This window comes from Salvelinus namaycush, chromosome 12 (assembly GCF_016432855.1).
Source record: "Salvelinus namaycush isolate Seneca chromosome 12, SaNama_1.0, whole genome shotgun sequence".
Taxonomy (NCBI): Eukaryota; Metazoa; Chordata; class Actinopteri; order Salmoniformes; family Salmonidae; genus Salvelinus; species Salvelinus namaycush.
In genome coordinates, this window is record NC_052318.1 from 12777903 (window position 1) to 12803033 (window position 25131).

A 25131-nucleotide genomic window follows, 5' to 3' on the forward strand; every position below is an offset into this window, starting at 1 on the left:
GGCATGTGGGTTTCTCACTCATGGTTGGCACAAATTGGTGTATTTAACCGGTTGAGATTTTTTTTGTCACCCTTAGTGAACATAACTCAGAGAAAATACATATCACATATGGTGTTCCACAAGGTTCGATTTTGGGTCCGATACTGTTCAGTTGATATATGTTACCCCTTGGCAGCATTATCATAAAGCACTGCATTTATTTTCACTGCTACGCAGACGATACACTGCTTTATATTTCTGTGTCACCAGAGTACTTTAGCTCCACGGATAAATTAGACTTAGTGGTTTAAATACTTGGATGCTCACAACTTCCTCCATGACCAGGCCGCCTCAGTGGCGCAGTGCATCGTAGTGCTAGAGGTGTCACTACAGACCTGGGTTCAATCCCAGGCTGTAGCATAACTGGCATAACTGCCCGTGATCAGGAGTCCCATAGGGCAGCGCACAACTGGCCCAGCGTCGTCCGGGTTACGGGAGAGTTGTCAGCCACAAGGTTGTCAGTTGAACAGTGTTTCCTCCGACACATTGGTGTGGCTGCCTTCCCTGTTAAGAAGTGTGGTTTGGAGGGTCATGTTTCGGGGGACGCATGACTCGAGTTGCAGTGATAAGACATGATTGAAATTGGGGAGAAAAAAGGGGTTAAAATACCCCAAAAAATTAAGACAAGACCGAGGTACTTATTGTTGGAGCCAAAGCTCAGAGAGAGAATCTAGTCGCACATTTTAATTCACGGGCAATAAAGATAAAACACTAGGTAACAAACCTAGGTGTTATTTTAGATTCTAAACAAAATTTTGAATCACCCATTAGCAATGTGATCAAAATAGCTTTTTACCACCTGAGGAACATTGACAAGGTGCGGCTGTTTCTCTCTCAGGGTGATGCAGAGAGACTCATCCATGCTTTTATTACAAGCAGGCTTGACTACTGTAATGCTCTCCTGTCTGGTCTACCCAAGAAAGGCATTGGTTAACTGCAAAACATACAGAATGCTGCAGCACGGGTACTGACCAAGACCAGACGGAGCGCACACATTACACTGCTTTTAAGGTCTCTGCACTATTGGTTTTTAAATCAATCCACGATTGTACACCCCAATACATGTCAGACATGCTTTTAAGTTATATACCCAGTAGGTCCCTCAGGTCCTCTGGCACTGGCCTTTTAACCATCCCAAAGCCTTGGACCTAGAGGCATGGAGAGACAGCCTTTAGTTATTATGCCCCCAGCCACTGGAATAGCCTGCCAGAGAACCTGAGGGGTGCTGAAACTGGACATAAACTCAGCAAAAAAAGAAATGTCCCTTTTTCAGGACCCTGTCTTTCAAAGATAATTCGTAAAAATCCAAATAACTTCACAGATCTTCATTGTAAAGTGTTTAAACACTGTTTCCCATGCAATTCCCAACAATTAATGAACATTCACCTGTGGAACAGTCGTTAAGACACTAACAGTTTACAGACGGTAGACAATTAAGGTCACAGTTATGAAAATTTAGGACACTAAAGAGGCCTTTCTACTGACTCTAAAAAACACCGAAAGAAAGATGCCCAGGGTCTCTGCTCATCTGCGTGAACGTGCCTTAGGCATGCTGCAAGGAGGCATGAGGACTGCAGATGTGGCCAGGGCAATAAATTGCAATGTCCAAACTGTGAGACACCTACGACAGCACTACAGGGAGACAGGACGGACAGCTGATCATCCTCACAGTGGCAGACCATGTGTAACAACACCTGCACAGGATCGGTACAGCTGAACATCACACATCACACACATCACACCTAAAATAGTGCTAACAGCTCCCCCTATTGACAAGAAGTTTTAAAAGATATCTTAAAACACAAATGTTTAGCTTTTCCTTTTTTATCTTGTTTGTTGTGTAGTAAATATTTGTACTTTTTTATTTTCATTTGTCAAATAAAGCCTGATTTGATTTGAAATTGGGATATGGGGGAGGGGAATGGATGTGGTATATGCAAATTAAATATCAAATCAAAGTTTGTCACGTGCGCCGAAAACAACAGGTGTAGACCTTACAGTGAAATGCTTACTTACATTTTTTGCACTATTGGTTAGAGCCTGTATTAGCTAAGTAAAGAAATAAAACAACAGTAAAAAGACAGGCTATATACAGTAGCGAGGCTATAAAAGTAGGGAGGCTACATACAGACACCGGTTAGTCGGGCTGATTGAGGTAGTATGTACATGTAGATATGGTTAAAGTGACTATGCAAATATGATGAACAGAGAGTAGCAGTATCGTAAAAGAGGGGGTGGTGGGTGGCGGGACACAATGCAGATAGCCCGGTTAGCCAATGTGAGGGAGCACTGGTTGGTCGGCCCAATTGAGGTAGTAGGTACATGAATGTATTGTTAAAGTGACTATGCATATATGATAAACAGAGTAGCAGCAGCGTAAAAAGAGGGGTTGGGGGGGCACACAATGCAAATAGTCCGGGTAACCATTTGATTACCTGTTCAGGAGTCTTATGGCTTGCGGGTAAAAACTATTGAGAAGCCTTTTTGTCCTAGACTTGGCTCTCCGGTACCGCTTCCCATGCGGTAGTAGAGAGAATCTATGACTGGAGTGGCTGGGGTCTTTCACAATTTTAGGGCCTTCTTCTGACACTGCCTGGTGTAGAGGTCCTGGATGGCAGGCAGCTTAGCCCTAGTGATGTTTTGGGCCGTACGCACTACCCTATGTAGTGCCTTGCGTTCAGAGGCCGAGCAATTGCCGTACCAGGCAGTGACGCAACCAGTCAGGATGCTCTCGATGTTGCAGCTGTAGAAACCTTCGAGGATCTCAGGACCCATGCCAAATCTTTTTAGTTTCCTGAGTAGGAATAGATGTCAGGACCCGGTTACGAACTCGGGTCTCCGGTGTGAGAAACAGTCACTTAGTAAACTGAGCCACTAATAGTCGGCAGAACCCAGAAGATGAGGCAGACACAGCAGTACTTGAGACAATGATTTAATAAAGTAAAAAGGAAAAGATCTTCATGCAAAAATATAAATCCACAACGTCAAAAGTAATTCCAAGAGAAAAAATGTATATCCTCCAAGACACAAGGAAAATCCACAAAGTGGTAAGAACAGCAGGGAAAAACAAACCTCAAAAGAATAATCAAAAATAAACAAGAACAAAACCAGAGTACCTCAAGAAAATCCAACTGGAGAAACAAATGTTCACAGCATCGCTAGGGCTGGGTGCTAACATACAAACACAGAGCAAAGAACTGAGGAACACTAAGGGTTTAAATACACTCAAGGGAAATGAGGCACAGGTGCAAATAATAACTGGAACAAGGGAAAAAACAAAAGGGTCAAAAAAGCACAATGGGGCATCTAGTGACCAAAACCTGAACAATCCTGGCCAAATCCTGACAATAGGCTTTGTCGTGCCCTCTTCACGACTGTCTTGGTGTGTTTGGACCATTCTAGTTTGTTGTTGATGTGGACACTAAGGAACTTGAAGCTCTCAACCTACTCCACTACAGCCCCGTCGATGAGAATGGGGGCGTGCTCGGTCCTCCTTTTCCTGTCGTCCACAATCATCTCCTTAAGATGTCAATACAGTCTGTAGTGTATATATACTACGTTTTATTACAGTTTAATACAGAATTATATAGTAAGTACTGCACATGATCAAGGGATACTACAGTGTGTAGTTTAGAATTCTGCAGAATTCTAAAGTACGTCCTGTAGTATTTTTTTATGTGTGTAGGGTTGCAAAATTCAACAAGCATTCACAAGTTTTTCAGAAATCCCGGTTGGAGGATTCACAGATTTCCTTCTTATTCCTTCCTGATTCCAGGAATATTCCAACCCGGATTTTGGGAAAACCTGGAAATTCGGGAAAAATTACATGAATTATGCAACCCTAACTGTATAGAAGACTACTGTAACACCTCCCTCTCACTCAGCACAAAGCATGGTGTGAGATGGAATGGAGCCATACCCTATAATCTCAAATGGCACCTTAATCCCCAACAGTGCACTACTTTTCATTCTACTCTGGTCAAAAGTTGTGCACTTCATAGAGAATAGGGGAAGAAACAATGCCATTTGGGATGAAACCTATGAGACAGCCAACTATATCTTCAATTCTGATTCAAATCCAACCATGGCCACTCAGACGGAAGCTCTCAATTTGAATGAGCCTGCACTTTCTTTTCTGAGGAGAACATTGAAGATGAAAAGAATTTCAGCAACTCTGAAATATCCTGATGAAGGTATTTGCCGAAACACTTTGGTTTTAACAATAACATATAGATTTTTCAAACAAACCTCAATTTCTACTACTGAGTTGCTGAATATGTTTTCATCTTCAGTTTGCTGTTCATGCACCTTGGTTTGAAAGCACAGCACCACCCTGTTTCTCTCAATCTCTTTCCTTCAACCCTCTACCCATCTCCTCTTTTCTTTCTGTCTCCCTCCCTCCCAGGTTGGTGTGTGGCATTCGGAGCACGGTCTGTCCATGGAGAGTGACATCAACCTCCTCATCATGGCCGGCACCATCTTCAACACCACCCTCACCATCACCACCATCTTGGTGAGCGTAGCTTCTTTTTTCGCCACACTATTTCAACGTTTGCAGGGGTGTATTCATTAGTGCACACTGTAGAAAAAAGTTTTGCAACGGAAAGCGAAAACAACCATTTCTTATTGGACAAGTTCAGGTAGTCCCGCACCGTTTCGGACTGTTTGCTTTCGCTCCTAGTGAACACGACCCTGTTTTTGGCTCTACTACTTGTTCCTTCTACTTGTTTTTAATCCATCTGCCAACTCAATTAGGCAGAAGCATACCAAGTGTTCCAGACGCTTTCACCGTTGACCTCGGTAGATGAGAGACTGGCGTTTCTTCTTATTTGAGGTACAACCTAATTGGTGCCCTTAAAAAAATAGAAATTCCTCAAGGCTGATTCTCCATGGACTCTGTCTCTTGTTCATTTGCGTTTGCTTGACCTGGTCCGCTGGGTATGAAATACCGGAGCATGACTAGAATTTTCTCATCATTTTGTTACATGGAGACAGAAAAATGATCAAATGAACTTCTTCCCTTCAATCAACTGTAGATTCAGCCAGAATACTGTAGTTGGTAGCTACTGTTTTTAATTGGTAGACACTGTGTGTGTGTGTGTGTGTGTGTGTGTGTGTGTGTGTGTGTGTGTGTGTGTGTGTGTGTGTGTGTGTGTGTGTGTGTGTGTGTGTGTGTGTGTGTGTGTGCGCGCGCGTGTGCGGCATTGATATTTGGTAGTCTTGGCTACATACATAGGCTTACTGTACATGGCCTTCAGCTTGCAGATTGATTGACTGGCACAATGGAACCAATAGAATAGTCGCAAAACTGCTGACCCCGCCCATCTGGCATCCCAGGCAACCTAAAGCAAGCTGCTTCGTTACCTCAAGTCTCAAATGAACACAGGTGGGAAATGTTGAATCATTATCTTAATGAAGTGAGTTAAATATATTGTGAATTAACGACTGTGTGTGGCTCATTAAGGGATAACTGAGAGAGAAACACATTGGCTCAGAGCTTTAATAAAGCAGCCTAGTCAGAAACTGATGGAAACACAGAGAAGAACTGAGGGAGGCCCAAGGGAGGGCATGAGTCATGGTCGAGAGACCTATGAATCACACTAGCACGGCTAGCCTAACACACACACACAAACACTCCCACTCTCTTTCTCACACACACACACACACACACACACACTCTCCCATTCTCTTTCTCTCACAGACATGCATACACACGCACACACACTCTCTCTCTCACAGACACAGGCATGCACACGCACTCTCCCATTCTCTTTCTCTCATAGACACGCACATACACTCCCACTCTCTCTCTCTGACACAAACATGCATACACACGCACACACACTCCCTCTCTCTCACAGACACAGGCATGCACATGCACGCACACACACTCTCCCATTCTCTTTCTCTCATAGACACGCACATACACTCCCACTCTCTCTCTCTGACACAAACATGCATACACACGCACACACACTCCCTCTCTCTCACAGACACAGGCATGCACATGCACGCACACACACTCTCCCATTCTCTTTCTCTCACAGACACACACACACACTCCCACTCTCTCTCTCTGACACAGGCATGCACACCACACACACACACACAAGGTTATATCAGCCTCTTGCAAGATAGCTAGTATTTGGTGCTGAGTCTAAACCATGCAAATACACTCAACCACAATACACACATTCATATTCAGAATGTTAATATTCACATGTACAGGGTTGCAGGTATGATTGCAGGGTACAGCGAAAATATTAGACTTCGAGCTCCAACATGCAGGACTAAGTGAAATAAAATTAGGAAAATAGTCATAAAAACAACAATATAAATAGCACGATACATAATGCATACATAATACATACATAATGACAGCTGTGGCAGTGATGAATAAATAAATGTCCATTGGGGTGGAGGCAGATTAAAGACTGTTGAGGGGGTGGGGTGGAATGACCATAGGGGGAGCAGCAGCATGACCATTGAGTAAAATAAAAACAAAACAAAATTATTATATTTTTTATATATTTTTATTTTATTTAACCTTTTATTTAACCAGGAAAAGCCCATTGACACCGAGTCTCTTTTTCAAGGGAGACCTGGCCAAGATGGCAACAACAATCAATACGTTACATAATTAGAACATACAACAATATAATCCAGCCTAAAAAAAGCATTTGCACCTCTCTGTAACAGTCTCCCATCAATATTTTAAATTCATTCAGTGGCACTAACATATCTAGATGAAGCATGGATTGTAGATTATTCCATGCGTCTGGTGCACAAGAAAAGGCAGTCTTGCCTAATACTGTGAATGTCCTGGGGACTTCTCTGATCTATGGATACCGAATACGGGTTCACTTTCTTAACCTGTTTGGCGTGCAAGCCCGACGTCGGTACACTTATGACAACAGCCAGCTCAAAGTGCAGGGCGCGAAATTCAAAAGATTTTTTTTTTTAAATATTTAACTTTCACACATTAACAAGTCCAATACAGCATATGAAAGGTACACATCTTGTGAATCAAGCCAACATGTCCGATTTTTAAAATGTTTTACAGGGAAGACAGAATATGTAAATCTATTAGCTAACCACGTTAGCAAAAGACACCACTTTTCTTACTCCATCAGTTTTTTACTCCATCAGTAGCTATCACAAATTCGACCAAATAAAGATATAAATAGCCACTAACCAAGAAACAACTTCATCAGATGACAGTCTGATAACATATTTATTGTATAGCATATGTTTTGTTAGAAAAATGTGCATATTTCAGGTATAAATCATAGTTTACATTGCAGCTACAGTCAGAAATTGCACCGAAAGCAGACAGAAAAATTACAGACACCAACGCCAAATAACTAAATACTCATCATAAAACATTTCTGAAAAATACATAGTGTACAGCAATTGAAAGACAGGCATCTTGTGATTCCAGACAATATTTCCGATTTATCAAGTGTTTTACAGCGAAAACACAATATAGCGTTATATTAGCGTAGCCACAATAGCCAGAAACACTTGGGCGCCGACGACCAGTTCACATGCACGACAGATATTAGAAATAGCATCATAAAATGTTTCTTACTTTTGGTGATCTTCCGTCAGAATGTTGGACAAGGTGTCCTTTGTCCAGAACAGTCGTTGTTTGGATCTGGAACGGCAAATTTCCCTCTTGATTTAGCATGGGCACTTGCCAAGTGGCACGGATCTCTCCAACGTCAACAAAGTCAGAGAACGGAACACGGCAAAACTCCCGAAAAAATTTCAATAATCTGATTAAACTATATTGAAAAAACATACTTTACGATGATATGGTCACATGTATCAAATAAAATCTAAACCGGAGATGTTAGTCGTCCATAACGACAGCTAAACAGAAGGCAAATCCATGTCCCCTTTCGCGCGCTCCAGAAACAGGAAATGGACGGTCGCGTCATACAAAGAGCTTTAATTCCACCTCAGACCAAGATAAACACGAAATTTCTTCTCTCACCGCCTCTTGACAACCAGGGGAAGGTGTATGAAGTGTACGTAGACTCTTACGTATCATGCCCATGTATAGGCAGGAAGTTGAACAGAGCATCGATTTCTGACATTCCACTTCCTGGTCAGGAAATGTGCTGCAGAATGAGTTCTGTTTCACTCAGAGAAATAATTCAAACGGTTTTAGAAACTAGAGAGTGTTTTCTATCCAATAGTAATAATAATATGCATATTGTACGAGCAAGAATTGAGTACGAGGCCGTTTGAAATGGGCATCTTTTATCTGGCTACTCAATACTTTCCCTTGCAGCCATAAGAAGTTAAACAACCGCTGAATTGCAGGGCGCCAAATTCATATAAAAATAAATAAATTATAAAAATATTTATAATCATGCAATCACAAGTGAAATATACCAAAACACAGCTTAGCTTGTTGTTAATCCACCTATCGTGTCAGATTTTGAAAATATATTTTACAGCGAAGGAAATCCAAGCTTTTGTGAGTGTAGCTTTCAATACTATAACAGTTTAGCCTTATATTAGCTTGGCTAGCTTGGTCACGAAAGTAAGAAAAGCAATCAAATTAATCGCTTACCTTTGATAATCTTCGGGTGTTCCCACTCACGAGACTCCCAGTTACACAACAAATGTTCTTTTTGTTCGATAAATATTACTTTTATCACAAAAAAACGCCATTTGGGTTGCGCGTTATGATGAAAAATCAAAAGCCGTGTTCCGTTCGACAAATCCCAAAAAGTATCCGAAATTGTCGTAGAAACATTTTAAATGTTTTTTATAATCAAACCTCAGGTTGTCTTTTAACAAACATAATCGATAATATTTCAACCGGAGCATAACCTATTCATTAAGAGACCAAATGAAAATGGGGTGCCCCTCTCTCGCGCGCAGGAAATATTCGGAGGACACCTGACCTCTTTTGAAACATCTCGCTCATTTTTCAAAATAAAAGCCTGAAACTATGTCTAAAGCCTGGTCACAGCCTGAGGAAGCCATTGGAAAAAGAATCTGGTTGATACCCCTTTAAATGGAGGTTAGACAGGCCAGGAAACAACGTTTTTTTTTTTTATATCACTTCCGGGTTAGATTTTCTCAGGATTTCGCTTGCAGAATAAGTATTCTTATTCTCACAGACAATATTTTGACAGTTTTGGAAACTTTGGAGTGTTTTCTATCCTAATCTGTAAATTATATGCATATTCTACGATCTGGGCCAGAGAAAATTTCCGTTTACGTTGGGTATGTTATTTGAAAAAAAATTATAATAATCTGACCCCTAGCGCTAAGAAAAGGCAGTCTTTTCTAGCAGACCGGGTATGGTAACTGCTGGTGGTGAAGGAGACCAGACTACAGAGGTAAAGAGGGAGTTTACCCAAAAGGGCTTTGGAGATGAACACATATTTGTATCTTTCTGCGCATATAAAGTGAGGTCCAACCTACCATTTGGTACAATGTGCAATGATGGGTGAGTGACTTGGCATTTGTAATAAAGCGCAAGGATGCATGATAAACAGAGTCCAGTCTCTGTAAAACGGAGGAGGTTGCATGCATATACAACAAGTCACCATAATCAATTACAGAGAGAAGTGGCCTGAAAAAGCTTCTTTCTAGCCATAAGCGGGAAGCAAGCCTTATTACGAAAATAAAAAACAAATTTCAATTTAAGCTTTGTCACAAGATTATCCACATATTAACAACTGTGACAGTGATGAATGTTGTTTTGGTTGGGGGGAAGGCAGCAGGAGAAAGAACGTCCATAAGGGGAGCAGCAGGTAAGGTAAATGAGAGTTGAGTGTGTGGGCGGGTAAATTTCCATGGGGGGGAGTAGTGAGGGGTGGGGGAGGGTCCATAAGGGAAGTGGTGGCTATTCAGCAGCCTGATGGTCTGAAGGGTAGAAACTATTGGCCAGTCTTTCAGCTTTTGCCATGATGTTCCTGTACTGCCCCCGTCTGAATGATTAAAGCGGGGATAACAGGACATGGCTTGGGCGCTGGGGTCCCTGATGACCTTCTTGGCCTTCCTGCGACACCTGGTGCGTGGGGTTAGACCATTTCAGCTTCTCTGAGATGTGTATGCCAAGGAATTTGAAGTTATTGACCAGCTCCACAGCGGCCCCGTTGATGAGGATGGGGGCGTGTCCAGCCTGGTTCCTTCTGAAGTCCACAATCAGCTCCTTTGTTTTGCTAACGTTGAGGGAGAGGTTGTTTCCCTGACACCATGCCATCAGAGTACCTACCTCCTCCCTGTAGGCTGTTTTGTCATTGTTGGTGATCAGGCCTACTGTCAGCGAACTTGATGATGGAGTTGGAACTGTGTGAGGCCACGCAGTTGTGGGTATACATGGAGTACAGGAGGGGACTGAGGACGCACCCTTGTGGGGCCAGTGTCAAGGAGGATCAGTGTCAAGTAAGTAATGTTGCCTACCTTCACCACCTGGGAGTGGCCCATCAAAGTCCAGGACCCAGTTGCATAGGGAGGAGTTCTGACCCTGGGTTCTGAGCTTTGTAATGAGCTTATAAACCACTATGGTATTGAAGGCCAAGCTGTAGTCGATGAGCAACGTCCTCACATATGCATTCCTTTTGTCCAGGTGTCTAAGGGCAGTGTGCAGTACAATACTATTGCATCGTCCATGGATCTGTCAGGGCAGTAGGCGAATTGGAGAGGGTTGAGTGTGTCGGGGAGGGAGGAGTGATATGGTCTTTGATTAACCTCTCGAAGCACTTCATGATGACGGAAGCACTTCGTGATGACACACCAGTGCATGCGAATTCACGCTAACACATGCACAAACTGCCCCCCCCTACACACACACACACACACACACACACACACACACACACACACACACACACACACACACACACACACACACACACACACACACACACACACACACACACACACACACACACACACACACACACACACACACATCTCAGCTTGCACCAGTCTGATGCCCCTTCATGCAGGAGAACCCCTACGTGATGCTGAGGCCCGAACACCAGGCCCTGGAGGGCAACGAGCGCTACGAAGGATTTTGTGTAGACATGCTGCGAGAGCTGGCCGAGCTGCTGCACTTCAGCTACCATCTACGACTGGTGGCGGACGGCGTGTACGGCGTGCCCAGTGCCAACGGCACCTGGACGGGCATGGTGGGCGAGCTCATCTCAAGGGTGAGCACTGAGTGAGTGTTGCAGTGTGATTGTGGCTAAAAATCTTCTCCCTCTCTATTCACTTATGTTTGTATAGTAAGGGTAAGGTGATGTCTTGATGTCACAGGTACTGCAGTCACAAGTTATACCACCTGTAGGTAGGAGAAGACAAATGGTGTAAAAACCCTGTTGTAGCGTTATTGTTTCATACCCAGCCATCACCTGTGTCTCAAGACGTTTCAAAACATGGTGATGGCTGGGTATGTTATTGCTGATTATACAAGATATGTTTACTACTCATCCTCCTGAAAGAATCATTGGAAGGGGATTGTCCTTTAAAGATAACATTCCAGATAACAGAAAATAAACATATATTCATGTTTAGGATCCAAACAAGATATCTTGATTTTTAATTGAATCTGAATGAAGAATCAAGATATTGTGAATTAACTGTTGAGGCACAATAGCCTTCAGAAAGTATGTATAAACTTTGACTTACTCCACGTCACAGCCTGAATGCAAAATGTATTCAATATGTTTTTCTCACCCATCTACACACAATACCCCATAATGACAAAGTGAAAACATGCTTTTAGAAATGTTTGCAAATTTATTGAAAATGAAATACAGAAATATCACGTTTACAGAAGTATTCACAGCCCTTTGCCACGACATTCCAAATTGAGCTCAGGTGTATCCAATTTCCTTTGACCATCCTTGATGTCCCTACAACTTGACTGGAGTCCCCTGTGGCCAATTTCATTGTTTGGACGTGATTTAAAAAGAAACACACCTGTCTATATAAGGTCCCACAGTTGACAGTGCATGTCAGAGTGGAAACTATACCATGAAGTCCAAGGAACTGTCCGTAGAGCTCAGAGAAATGTGCTTCATCACAATTCTATCTGGGGAAGGGTATAAAACAATTTCTAGAGTGTTAACATTTTCTAAGTGCACAGTGGTCTCTATCATTGGGAAATTGAAAAAATATGGAACTACCCAGACTGTCTAAAGCTGCCCACCGACCAAACTGGGCAACCGGGCAAGAAGGACCTTGATCAGGGAGGTGACTAAGAACCCAATCCCCAACCCTAATGTGAAGCATTGTGGCAGCATCATGCTAGGTGGAAGTCTTTCGGCGGCATGTACTAGGAGACTGGTAAGGATAGAGGGAACAATGAATGGAGCCAAACACAGGCAAATATTTAATGAGAACCTGCTTCAGAGTGCAAACGACCTTTGACTGGGGGCAAAGATTTACGTTCCAACAGGACAATCACCCCAAGCATACAGCCAAAGCAATGGTGCAATGGCGTCAGAACAAGAATCTGAAAGCCCAGACTTGAATTCCCATTGAAAATCTGTGGAAAGACTTGAAGATTGCTGTTCACCACCGCTCCCCATCTAACTTAAAGAAGAAAATCCCCAAAGCAGATACAGACATAACCAAGATGGCTCAAAGCTGTAATTGCCACCAAAGGTGCTTCTACAAAGTATTGACTCGGGTGTTAATACTTATGTAAATTAGATATTTCTGTATTTAATTTTCCACAAATTTGCAAAAATGTCTAAACATGTTTTCACTAAGTCATTATGGGGTATTGTGCGTGTGTGTAGGTGGGTGAGAAAAACCCCAATGTAATCCATTTTGAAATAAGGCTGTAATAAGTCAAGGGGTATGAATACTTTATGAAGGCACTGTATACATTGCAGTATATAGTTGATACCGTCCACCGCTCCTTCCAATTTTTGTAGAGAAATTCAATTTGAGGAAAATTTCAGAGTTGAGGGAACATTCAGATTTGAGGAGGTGACGGAGGATAAAGGAGAGAAGGACGGGGGACGTCAGTAGGACTTTGTCCTCTGCCTCAATCTCTCCACTTATTGGCCCAGGTCTCTGTAATATCACTGGAGCCTTTATGGACACATCCTTTACTGAGCAGACCTGGGTTCAAATACTATTTCAAAGTATTTCAAACGCTTTATCTTTGCTTGAATGAGTTTGCCTGGTGCAATGGAACCAATAGAATAGCCCCAAAACTGTAAACCCTGCCCATATATGATCACTAGGCAGGCTAGAGCAAACTCTCAAAGTATATGAAAGATTAAAAATTGTATTTGAACCCAGGTCTGATACTAAGATCTATGGGGGTCACTGCTTTGCACTTTCATTTGCTACCCACTGTGATGTGTGTGTGCTGTCAATTGTGATCCATTCCAAAGGGAGGCCATGGGAATTTTTACTGCCTAATGGAAACTGCACTAGGGTAACAGTATGGTAAAAAGTACTGCACTACATTTGAAGTCGGAAGTTTACATACACTTAGGTTGGATTCATTGAAACTCGTTTTTCAAACACTCCACAAATTTCTTGTTAACAAACTATAGTTTTGGCAAGTCGGATAGGACATCTACTTTGTGCATGACACAAGTATTTTTTTCAACAATTGTTTACAGACAGATTATTTCACTTATAATTCACTGTATCACAATTCCAGTGGGTCAGAAGTTTACATACATTAAATTGGCTGTGCCTTTTAAACAGCTTGGAAAATTCCAGAAAATGACGTCATGGCTTTAGAAGCTTCTGATAGGCTAATTGACATCATTTGAGTCATTTGGAGGTGTACCTGTAGATGTATTTCAAGGCCTACCTTCAAACTCAGTTCCTCTTTGCTTGACATCATGGGAAAATCAAAAGAAATCAGCCAAGATCTCAGAAAAGAAATTGTGGACCTCCACAAGTCTGGTTCATCCTTGGGAGCAATTTCCAAACGCCTGAAGGTACCACGTTCATCTGTACAAACAACAGTACGCAAGTATAAACACCATGGGACTACGCAGCCGTCATACCCCTCAGGAAGGAGACGCATCTGTCTCCTAGAGATGAACGTACTTTGGTGCAAAAAGTACAAATCAATCCCAGAACAACAGCAAAGGACCTTGTGAAGATGCTGGAGGAAACGGGTACAAAAGTATCTATATCCACAGTAAAACGAGTCCTATATCAACATAACCTGAAAGGCCGCTCAGCAAGGAAGAAGCCACTGCTCCAAAACTGCCATAAAAAAGCCAGACTACGGTTTGCAACTGTACATGGGGACAAAGAACATACTTTTTGGACAAATGTCCTCTGGTCTGATGAAACAAAAATAGAACTGTTTTGCCGTCATGACCATCATTATGTTTGGAGGAAAAAGGGGGAGGCTTACAAGCCGAAGAACACCATCCCAACCGTGAAGCACGGGCATGGCAGCATCATGTTGTGGGGGTGCTTTGCTGCAGGAGTGATTGGTGCACTTCACAAAATAGATGGCATCATGTGGAAGAAAAATTGTGGATATATTGAAACAACATCTCAAGACATAAGTCAGGAAGTTAAAGCTTAATCTTAAATGGGTCTTCCAAATAGACAATGACCCCAATCATACTTCCAAAGTTGTGGCAAAATGGCTTAAGAACGACAAAGTCATGGTATTGGAGTGGCCATCACAAAGCCCTGACCTCAATCATACAGAAAATTTGTCGGCAGAACTGAAAAAGCGTGTGTGAGCAAGGAGGCCTACAAACCTGACTCAGTTACACCAGCTCTGTCAGGTGGAATGGGCCAAAATTCACCCAACTTATTGTGGGACGCTTGTGGAAGGCTACCTGAAACATTTTGACCCAAGTTAAACAATTTAAAGGCAATGCTACCAAATACTAATTGAGTGTATGTAAACTTCTGACCCACTGGGAATGTGATGAAAGAAATAAAAGCTGAAATAAATAATTCTCTCTACTATTATTGACATTTCACATTCTTAAAATGAAGTGGTGATCCTAACTGACCTAAGACAGGGAATTATTACTAGGATTAAATGTCAGGAATTGTGAAAAATTGAATTTAAATGTTTTTGGCTAAGGGGTATGTAAACTTCCGACTTCAACTGTAGATAGGGAATGAGGTTCCATTTGGGACACAGCTTATGTATATACTGTATGTGTTCTATTTGGCACTTGTATAATGCTGCCACAGGAATGTAATAGATGGTCATGGTGGTTATGATGATGAACCTGATAATTGCTTTGGCTTTATTTATTTGAATGGTTTTAAGAATGAGCCAAGGAAACTTTGTTTGACCCCTCTTCATCGATGAATGGGTTGTTTTATAAGATTTTGACGTCAGTCCAAGTAGCAGTAGAAACATTTTGAAATGTTTTTAAATATAAACCATGCCTCAAGGTCCACTACACTGCTGGGTTGTGTTTTATTAGAGCATGCAATGGAAATCATTTTGCAACAGAAAATAAAAATGAAAGTTGCTTTTTGGACAACTATAGGTAGTCTCTCCCTGTTTCAGTCTGTTTTCTTTCACTTGATGCCGAATGAACATGACCCTGGTTTTCATCTGTCCCCTGTAATTAGGGACTAATTCAGAATTAGGTCACCAAATACATTAATTCTCTGGCCAATTAATGACATAAATTAACTTACCAGGGAGCAAAGATCACCGGCTCTACTTAGATTCTTGAGGCCTGGATTTTGAATAACCTTCTACACACTTTTTTCCAAAGCGACTTAGTGGTGCATGCTGAATTTTTCTGTGTGGGGGGGCCCCAGCAGGAATTGAACCCACAATCCTGATGTTTCATGTGCCACTAACTGAGCCACACAGGACCAGTTTTCCATATTTACCTGTCGCTAACTGCAGTAGGCTAACACTGCAGTAGGCTAAATGTTATCTCTTCCAGAAAGCTGACCTGGCTGTAGCGGGGCTCACCATCACCTCAGAGAGAGAGAAGGTCATTGACTTCTCCAAACCCTTCATGACCCTGGGCATCAGCATCATGTACACAGCACACATGGTGAGAGACACACACACAAACACACAACCATGCTTAGAGAACACGTTAAACAATGGTAACCAACTTTAGTCCAGGAGGAAATATAGAATGAAGTTGCCCCTAGACTCTGATCTTCGGTCAGTTTTTTTGCAGCTGATCCTAGATCAGTTCTCAAACTGTGCGCAAAAATATTTGAGACTCAAAATTGAGCTCAGGTGCATCCTGTTTCCATAGATTTTTTTTACAATGACGGTCTTCCGGGGAACAATTGATTAACTGCCTTGTTCAGGTGCAGAATGACAGATTTTTATATTGTCAGCTCAGGGATTCGATCCAGCAACCTTTCGGTTATTAGCCCAACGCTCCAATCACACGGCTACCTGCCGCCCCCATTGATCATCCTTAAGATGTTCCTACAACTTGATTAAAAGTCCACCTGTGATAAATTCAATTGATTGGACATGATTTCGAAAGGCACACATCTGTCTAAATAAGGTCCCACAGTTAACAGTGCATGTCAGACCAAAAACCAAGCCATGAGGTCGAAATAATTGTCCGTTGAGCTCCGAGACAGGATTGTTTCGAGGCACAGATCTGGGGAAGGGGAAATGTCTGCAGCATTGAAGGTCCCCAAGAACACAGTGGCCTCCATCATTCTTAAATTAAAGAAGTCTGGAACCACCAAGACTCTTCCTAGAGCTGGCCGCCCGGCCAAACTGAACAATCGGGGGAGAAGGGCCTTGGTAAGAGAGGTGACCAAGAACCTAATGGTTCTGCTTCTTCAAGCATAAATTTGCTTCCTGCAGCACAAACTCAAAAAAGTTCTGGGACACTGTAAAGTCCATGGAGAATAAGAGCACCTCCTCCCAGCTGCCCACTGCACTGAGGATAGGAAACACTGTCACCACTGATAAATCCACTATAATTGAGAATTTCAATAAGCATTTTTCTACGGCTGGCCATGCTTTCCACCTGGCTACCCCTACCCCGGTCAACAGCACTGCACCCCCCACAGCAACTCGCTCAAGCCTTCCCCATTTCTCCTTCTCCCAAATCCAGTCAGCTGATGTTCTGAAAGAGCTGCAAAATCTGGACCCCTACAAATCAGTCGGGCTAGACAATCTGGGCCCTTTCTTTCTAAAATTATCTGCCGAAATTGTTGCAACCCCTATTACTAGCCTGTTCAACCTCTCTTTCGTGTCGTCTGAGATTCGCAAAGATTGGAAAGCAGCTACGGTCATACCCCTCTTCAAAGGGGGGGGACACTCTTGACCCAAACTGCTACAGACCAATATCTATCCTACCCTGCCTTTCTAAGGTCTTCGAAAGCCAAGTCAACAAACAGATTACCGACCATTTCGAATCCCACCATACCTTCTCCGCTATGCAATCTGGTTTCAGAGCTGGTCATGGGTGCACCTCAGCCATGCTCAAGGTCCTAAACGATATCTTAACCGCCATCGATAAGAAACAATACTGTGCAGCCATATTCATTGACCTGGCCAAGGCTTTCGACTCTGTCAATCACCTCATCGGCAGACTCGATAGCCTTGGTTTCTCAAATGATTACCTCGCCTGGTTCACCAACTACTTCTCTGATAGAGTTCAGTGTGTCAAATCGGAGGGCCTGTTGTCCGGGCCTCTGGCAGTCTCTATGGGGGTGCCACAGGGTTCAATTCTTGGACCGACTCTCTTCTCTGTATACATCAATGATGTCGCTCTTGCTGCTGGTGAGTCTCTGATCCACCTTTACGCAGACGACACCATTCTGTATACTTCTGGCCCTTCTTTGGACACTGTGTTAACAACCCTCCAGACGAGCTTCAATGCGATACAACTCTCCTTCCGTGGCCTCCAATTGCTCTTAAATACAAGTAAAACTAAATGCATGCTCTTCAACCGATCGCTGCCTGCACCTGCGCGCCCATCCAACATCACTACTCTGGACGGTTCTGACTTAGAATATGTGGACAACTACCAATACCTAGGTGTCTGGTTAGACTGTAAACTCTCCTTCCAGACTCACATCAAACATCTCCAATCTAAAGTTAAATCTAGAATTGGCTTCCTATTTCGCAACAAAGCATCCTTCGCTCATGCCGCCAAACATACACTTCTAAAACTGACCATCCTACCGATCCTCGACTTCGGCGATGTCATTTACAAAATAGCCTCCAATACCCTACTCAATAAATTGGATGCAGTCTATCACAGTGCCATCCGTTTTGTCACCAAAGCCCCATATACTACCCACCACTGCGACCTGTACGCTCTCGTTGGCTGGCCCTCGCTTCATAATCGTCGCCAAACCCACTGGCTCCAGGTCATCTACAACACCCTGCTAGGTAAAGTCCCCCCTTATCTCACCTCACTGGTCACCATAGCAGCGCCCACCTGTAGCACGCGCTCCAGCAGGTATATCTCTCTGGTTACCCCCAAAACCAATTCTTCCTTTGGCCGCCTCTCCTTCCAGTTCTCTGCTGCCAATGACTATAATGAACTACAAAAATCTCTGAAACTGGAAACACTTATCTCCCTCACTAGCTTTAAGCACCAGCTGTCAGAGCAGCTCACAGATTACTGCACCTGTACATAGCCCATCTATAATTTAGCCCAAACAACTACCTCTCCCCCTACTGTATTTATTTATTTATTTTGCTCCTTTGCACCCCATTATTTCTATCTCTACTTTGCACATTCTTCCACTGCAAATCTACCATTCCAGTGTTTTTACTTGCTATATTGTATTTACTTCGCCACCATGGCCTTTTTTTTTGTTGCCTTTACCTCCCTTATCTCACCTCATTTGCTCACATTGTAAATAGACTTATTTTTCTACTGTATTATTGACTGTATGTTTGTTTTACTCCATGTGTAACTCTGTGTTGTTGTATGTGTCGAACTGCTTTGCTTTATCTTGGCCAGGTCGCAATTGTAAATGAGAACTTGTTCTCAACTTGCCTACCTGGTTAAATAAAGGTGAAATAAATAAAAAATAAAAACTCAGACAGAGCTCCATAGTTCCCCTGTGGTGATGGGATAATCTTCCAGAAGGACAACCATCTCTGCAGCACTCCACCAACCAGGCCTTTATGGTAGAGTGACCAGACTGAAGCCACTCTTTAGCAAAAGGCACATGACAGCCTGCTTGGAGGCACTAAAGGACTCTCAGACCATGAGAAACAAGATTCTCTGGTCTGATGAAACCAAGATTGAACTCTTTGGCCTGAATGTCTGGAGGAAACCGTAGGCACCATCCCTATGGTGAAACATGGAGGTGGCAGCATCATGCTGTGGGGATGTTTTTCAGCAGCAGGAACTGGGAGACAAGTCAGGATCAAGGGAAAGATGAACAGAGAAAAGTACAGGGAGATCCTTGATGAAAACCTGCTCCAGAGTGCTTAGGACCTCAGGCTGGGGCGAAGGTTCACCTTCCAACAGGGCAACGACCCTAAGCACACAGCAAAGACAACGCAGGAGTGGCTTTGGGACAAGTCTCTGAATGTCTTCGAGTGGCCCTGCCAGTGTCCGGACTTGAACCCAATCGAACATCTCTGGAGAGACCTGAAAATAGCTGAGCAGCGTCGCTCCCAATCCAACCTGACAGAGCTTGAGAGGATCTGCACAGAATAATGGAAGAAACTCCCCAAATACAGGTGTGCCAAGCTTGTAGCGTCATACCCAAGAAGACTCAAGGCTGTAATTGCTGCCAAAGGTGCTTCAACAAAGTACTGAGTAAAGGGTCTGAATACTTATGTAAATGTAATATTTAATTTAACTTTTTTCCCCCAAAAATATTTCGACAAACCTGTTTTTGCTTAGTCATTATGGGGTATTGTGTGTAGATTGATGAGGGGGGGAAACTATTTAATCAATTTTAGAATAAGGCTGTAGCATAACAAAATGTGGAACAAGTCAAGGGGTCTTAATACTTTCCGAATGCACTGTATGTATGTATATAATATTTATTTTTTTACTCTTCTTGTAATAGTAGAATGCATAAGGTGCAATTTCAAAATTGGGTAGTGCATCATCAGTTCCTCTTGTCATGTTAGTCATTGCATACCTTAGAGAGCTATTTATAACTTTTCGAAATGTCCAGATCAACTAGCCCATGTCAGCTAACGTTTTTCTATTTAGTTTTTTTTTTTGCCCATAGATATTGTTGCAATTTTTTTGGTCACCTTATACATGACAAAATGTATAGAATTGCAGGAAATACGCTTTAAATCTGCAAAATTGTACACAATTCTTGAACAGTGCTTGTGCCCATGGAAATAGACGTAATAGACGATGTTCCTCATTGCTGGAAGAGGGCCGAGTGAAAAAGTTTGGGAATCCCTGTCCTAGATCATATTGCATATACTGTATGGGCAACTTCTACCCGGAGCATCCTGGAGAGCCTACAGGTAGTGCAGCCTTTTCTTCTAGCCTAGTGCTAACACACCAGCTTTGAATCATCAACTAATTCTCAAGACCTTGATTGGGTGAATCCAGTGTAAGAGTTCTGGGGTGGAACACAACTCTGCACACCCTGAAGCACTCCAGGACCAGGGTTGGTGACAATTGGGGTCTCCAGGTTGGTGGCAACTGTTGTAAGAGGTGCTAGATCATAACGGACTGACTCATAAATGTAATATATGACTATGCTGAAACTTTGAGTGTACCCCAATTCATTGTTTCTCATCAACCATATCAATGAGTGAATAGAACTATCCTGGCAACTGTTGAATCTCCATGGAATTGCTTTATAGCCTGGTGGATCCAGACTGAACACTACTTTCACTATTTGTTTCACTCTGCTTATCAGTCTGGCTTCAAAACAATAGATGGGCGAAGTGAAAACATAGTGAACGTAGGTACTGTCCAAGCTAAATTATTTATGTTCTTGTTTCTTTAGACACTTCGACCAGGCTACTGGTCCTTCCTAGACCCCTTCTCTCCAGGCGTATGGCTCTTCATGCTGCTGGCCTACCTGATCGTCAGCTGTGTGCTCTTCCTGGTGGCCAGGTAAATGTGCAGCTCAACACTGACACCTACAGATGCGGTCATACTGTACAGTTGAAGTCGGGAAGTTTACATACACTTAGGTTGGATTCATTAAAAATATTTTTTCAACCACTTCACAAATGTCTTGTTAACAAACTATAGTTTTGGCAAGTCGGTACCGACATCTACTTTGTGCATGACACAAGTAATTTTTCCAACAATTGTTTACAGGGAGATTATTTCACTTATAATTCACTGTATCACAATTCCAGTGGGTCAGAAGTTTACATACACTAAGTTGACTGTGCCTTTTAAACTGCTTGGAAAATTCCAGAAAATTATGTGATGGCTTTAGAAGCTTCTGATAGGCTAATTGACATCATTTGAGTCAATTGGAGGTGTACCTGTGGATGTATTTCAAGGCCTATCTTCAATCTCAGTGCCTCTTTGCTTGACATCATGGGAAAATCTAAAGAAATCAGCCAAGACCTCAGAAAATAATTGTAGACCTCCACAAGTCTGGTTCATCCTTAGAAGCAATTTCCAAACGCCTGAAGGTACCACGTTCATCTGTACAAAGAACAGTACGCAAGTATAAACACCATGGGACCACGCAGCCGTATACCGCTCAGGAAGGAGACGCGTTCTGTCTCCTAGAGATGAACGTACTTTGGTTCGAAAAGGGCAAATCAATCCCAGAACAACAGCAAAGGACCTTGTGAAGATGCTGGAGGAAACGGGTACAAAAGTATCTATATCCACAGTAAAACGAGCCCTATTTCGACATAACCTGAAAGTCCGCTCAGCAAGGAAGAAGCCACAAAACCGCCATAGAAAAGCCAGACTACGTTTTGCAACTTCACATGGGGACAAAGATTGTACTTTTTGGAGAAATGTCCTCTGGTCTGATGAAACAAAAATAGAACTGTTTGGCCATAATGACCATCGTTATGTTTGGAGGAAAAAGGGGGATGCTTGCAAGCCGCAGAACACCATCCCAACCGTGAAGCACAGAGGTGGCCGCATCATGTTGTGGGGGTGCTTTGCTGCAGGAGGGACTGGTGCACTTCACAAAATAGATGGCTTCATGAGGAAGGAAAATTGTGGATATATTGAAGCAACATCTCATCAGTCAGGAAGTTAAAGCTTGGTCACAAATGGGTCTTCCAAGGTTATGGCAAAATGGCTTAAGGACAACAAAGTCAAGGTATTGGAGAGTCCTTCACAAAGCCCTGACCTCAATCCTACAGAAAATGTGTGGACAGAACTGAAAAAGCGTATGCGAGCAAGGAGGCCTACAAACCTGACTTAGTTACACCAGCTCTGTCAGGAGGAATGGGACAAAATTCACCCAACTTATTGTGGGAATCTTGTGGAAGGCTACCCAAAACGTTTGACCCAATTTAAAAGCAATGCTACCAAATACTAATTGAGTGTATGTAAACTTCTGACCCACTGGGAATGTGATGAAAGATATAAAAGCTGAAATAAATCATTCACTCTACTATTATTCTGAAATTTCACATTCTTAAAATAAAGTGGTGATCCTAACTGACCTAAGACAGGGAATTTTTACGAGGATTAAATGTCAGGAATTGTGAAAAACTGAGTTTAAATGTATTTGGCTAAAGTGTCTGTAAACTTCCGACTTCAACTCTATATATATATACTGGCACCCTTGCATGATTCACTATTTATTCTAAAATAGGTTGAAATTGAAAAAACATTGGGTGTTGACACATATATTTGTTTGATTTACAACTACACAGGACACACACAAAAATGTATCTAAACTGAAATTGAGATTTTTCATGTCAAAAATGGGCTGGACTAAATTATTCAAAATTCTAATTAATTTGGTTAGAGGCAATGATTCTCGTTTACTCTGTAATTTATCTCAACTGTGGTAAATAACAGTTGCCTACAGGGTAAAAATTGTTATTCAACCAGTTTTGAAAAGGAAATAAAAAACAGAACATTCTGTACCATTCCACTCCATTGTAAAGTGCAAGGGTGCCAAAATATTTGACCACATCTGTACTGGCAGTGCTGTGGAAGTGCAACAAGTGCTCTATTCAGAAGCTGCTGTCTACTTTCCACACCACATTTTGCGACCTGTCTGGTAGGCACAAAAGGGAGGAAATAATTTGAAAACGGCAAATTAAAATTAGCAAACTTATTGGTCAAGTTGTATCTTATCTCACCTGTTTTCAAATCGTTTTCTTCTGTTGTGTGCCTAGTCAACACGATCATAAATGTACACTTTAATTTCCCCTATAATGACAACCCGGTTTTTATTCCCCAGGCTAACGCCGTATGAGTGGTGTAGTACTGAGCCATGCTTGCGGGGGCGCTGTAAACTGGTGCTGAACCAGTACACTCTGGGAAACAGTCTGTGGTTCCCTGTAGGGGGGTTCATGCAGCAAGGCTCAGCCATCACCCCCCATGCCCTGTCCACACGCTGCCTCAGCGCTGTCTGGTGAGTAGACTACACAAGAAACCCCTACATAGGATCTGAATTGACCCAACGGCACGCAAATATACACACTCTCACAGACGTTGTACATTTGCCAACACAAAAATAACCATTGGCCATTCACATTGATACACACACACAGGTATTGATGCACTCCATTCTTACTACGCTGTATGAACCAATTTGACTGTCTCGCGCTAAACAAGACTCGCACCTCAATACGCAAATGGGGCTTGCGCTTAATGGGGAGCCTTCCTGTGTACTAAGCAGCTTGTGCTGTTCCTTCCTGCTGCAGGTGGTTCTTCACCCTGATCATAGTGTCCTCCTACACAGCCAACCTGGCTGCCTTCCTCACCGTTCACAGGATGGAGGTGCCCATCGAGTCAGTGGATGACCTGGCAGACCAGACCACCATAGAGTACGGCACCATGCAGGGAGGGTCCACCATGACCTTCTTCCAGGTAGAGAGAGAGAGAGTGTGTGTGTGAGAAAGGAGTCATAATGCTTGCTATCTCACACGTAGTTTTCCAGCGGACAAAACTTATATCAGAGTAACATTGTTCCAACCAGTTTTCCTTCTGGGTTATAGCCCACTGATTTCTTTTTTTTTACAGCCTTGTCTTTATCTCTCTTGCTTGCCCACAGAACTCTCAGTACCAGACCTACCAGCGCATGTGGAACTTCATGCATGCCAAGCAAACCAGTGTGTTTGTGAAGAGCACGGAGGAAGGCATCGACCGGGTGCTCAACTCCAACTACGCCTACCTGTTGGAGAGCACCATGAACGAGTACTACCGTCAGCGCAACTGTAACCTCACCCAGATAGGAGGCCTGCTGGACACCAAGGGCTATGGCATCGGCATGCCACTGGGTAAGACCTGTGTTATTACCTTCAGAAGTGCACAATGTAGCTTATTTTCGGACTGCCTTAAAATAGTTTCAATCTTTGAACCTTCTGGATCGTCCAGTGTTTGCTGCACCAAGAGAATAAAGTGTTATATCTGCAAATACAAAGAACTGAGAGGCTGGGATTCCATACTTCTGTAGTTGGTCAAACGAGAGCAGTGACCGCTTGTCATAAAGAAATGATTCCCTTTTCTGCCCAAGACTACAATATGCTGTCTTTGTAGGGAGAGGTGGATTATTGCATTGGTCTGTATAAGGGGATATTATTATTTATTCCATTTCATAAATCTGTGCAGTTGTCTTATTGAGTCTATAATAGGATTATCAGACACCGGTTATGTAGCTCTTAGAGAAAGAAAACATAAAGTTACCTTCAGTGTTCTTATTGGAGAAGTTCATAGTACCACCTTTGTTTCAAAATGTTTCTCCTGTTTTGTGCCCACTGAACACAACCCTGCTGACAGAATGTCTATAATTAGGTGATCTGAAGTCATTTGCAGTTTATTCATAATTTAGAGTAAACTGTATTCTATGTTATCAGGCTCAGTGTACCGGGACGAGATCGACCTGGCCGTACTCAAACTCCAAGAGGACAACAGGCTGGAGATCCTTAAGAGGAAGTGGTGGCGGGGAGACAAGTGTTCCAAAGAGGTTGACCATCAAACACAGGGTACACTTTCATACACGATCTTTACTACTGTCCATAGACAAGAAAATATACAGTATCAGTGC

At 42.7% G+C, this 25131-nt stretch overlaps 1 protein-coding gene across 1 annotated transcript in view; it reads left to right on the forward strand.

Annotated features, from left to right (window-relative positions):
- LOC120056774 (glutamate receptor ionotropic, kainate 4-like) overlaps positions 1-25131 on the forward strand; it is a 78223-nt gene that overhangs the window by 51058 nt on the left and 2034 nt on the right. The window contains exons 10-17 of the mRNA XM_039004981.1: positions 4445-4552; positions 11019-11222; positions 15936-16049; positions 20929-21038; positions 23323-23496; positions 23789-23954; positions 24139-24364; positions 24941-25069. Of these exons, the coding sequence (XP_038860909.1) occupies positions 4445-4552; positions 11019-11222; positions 15936-16049; positions 20929-21038; positions 23323-23496; positions 23789-23954; positions 24139-24364; positions 24941-25069 (1231 nt within the window). The remainder of the gene's footprint in view (positions 1-4444; positions 4553-11018; positions 11223-15935; positions 16050-20928; positions 21039-23322; positions 23497-23788; positions 23955-24138; positions 24365-24940; positions 25070-25131) is intronic.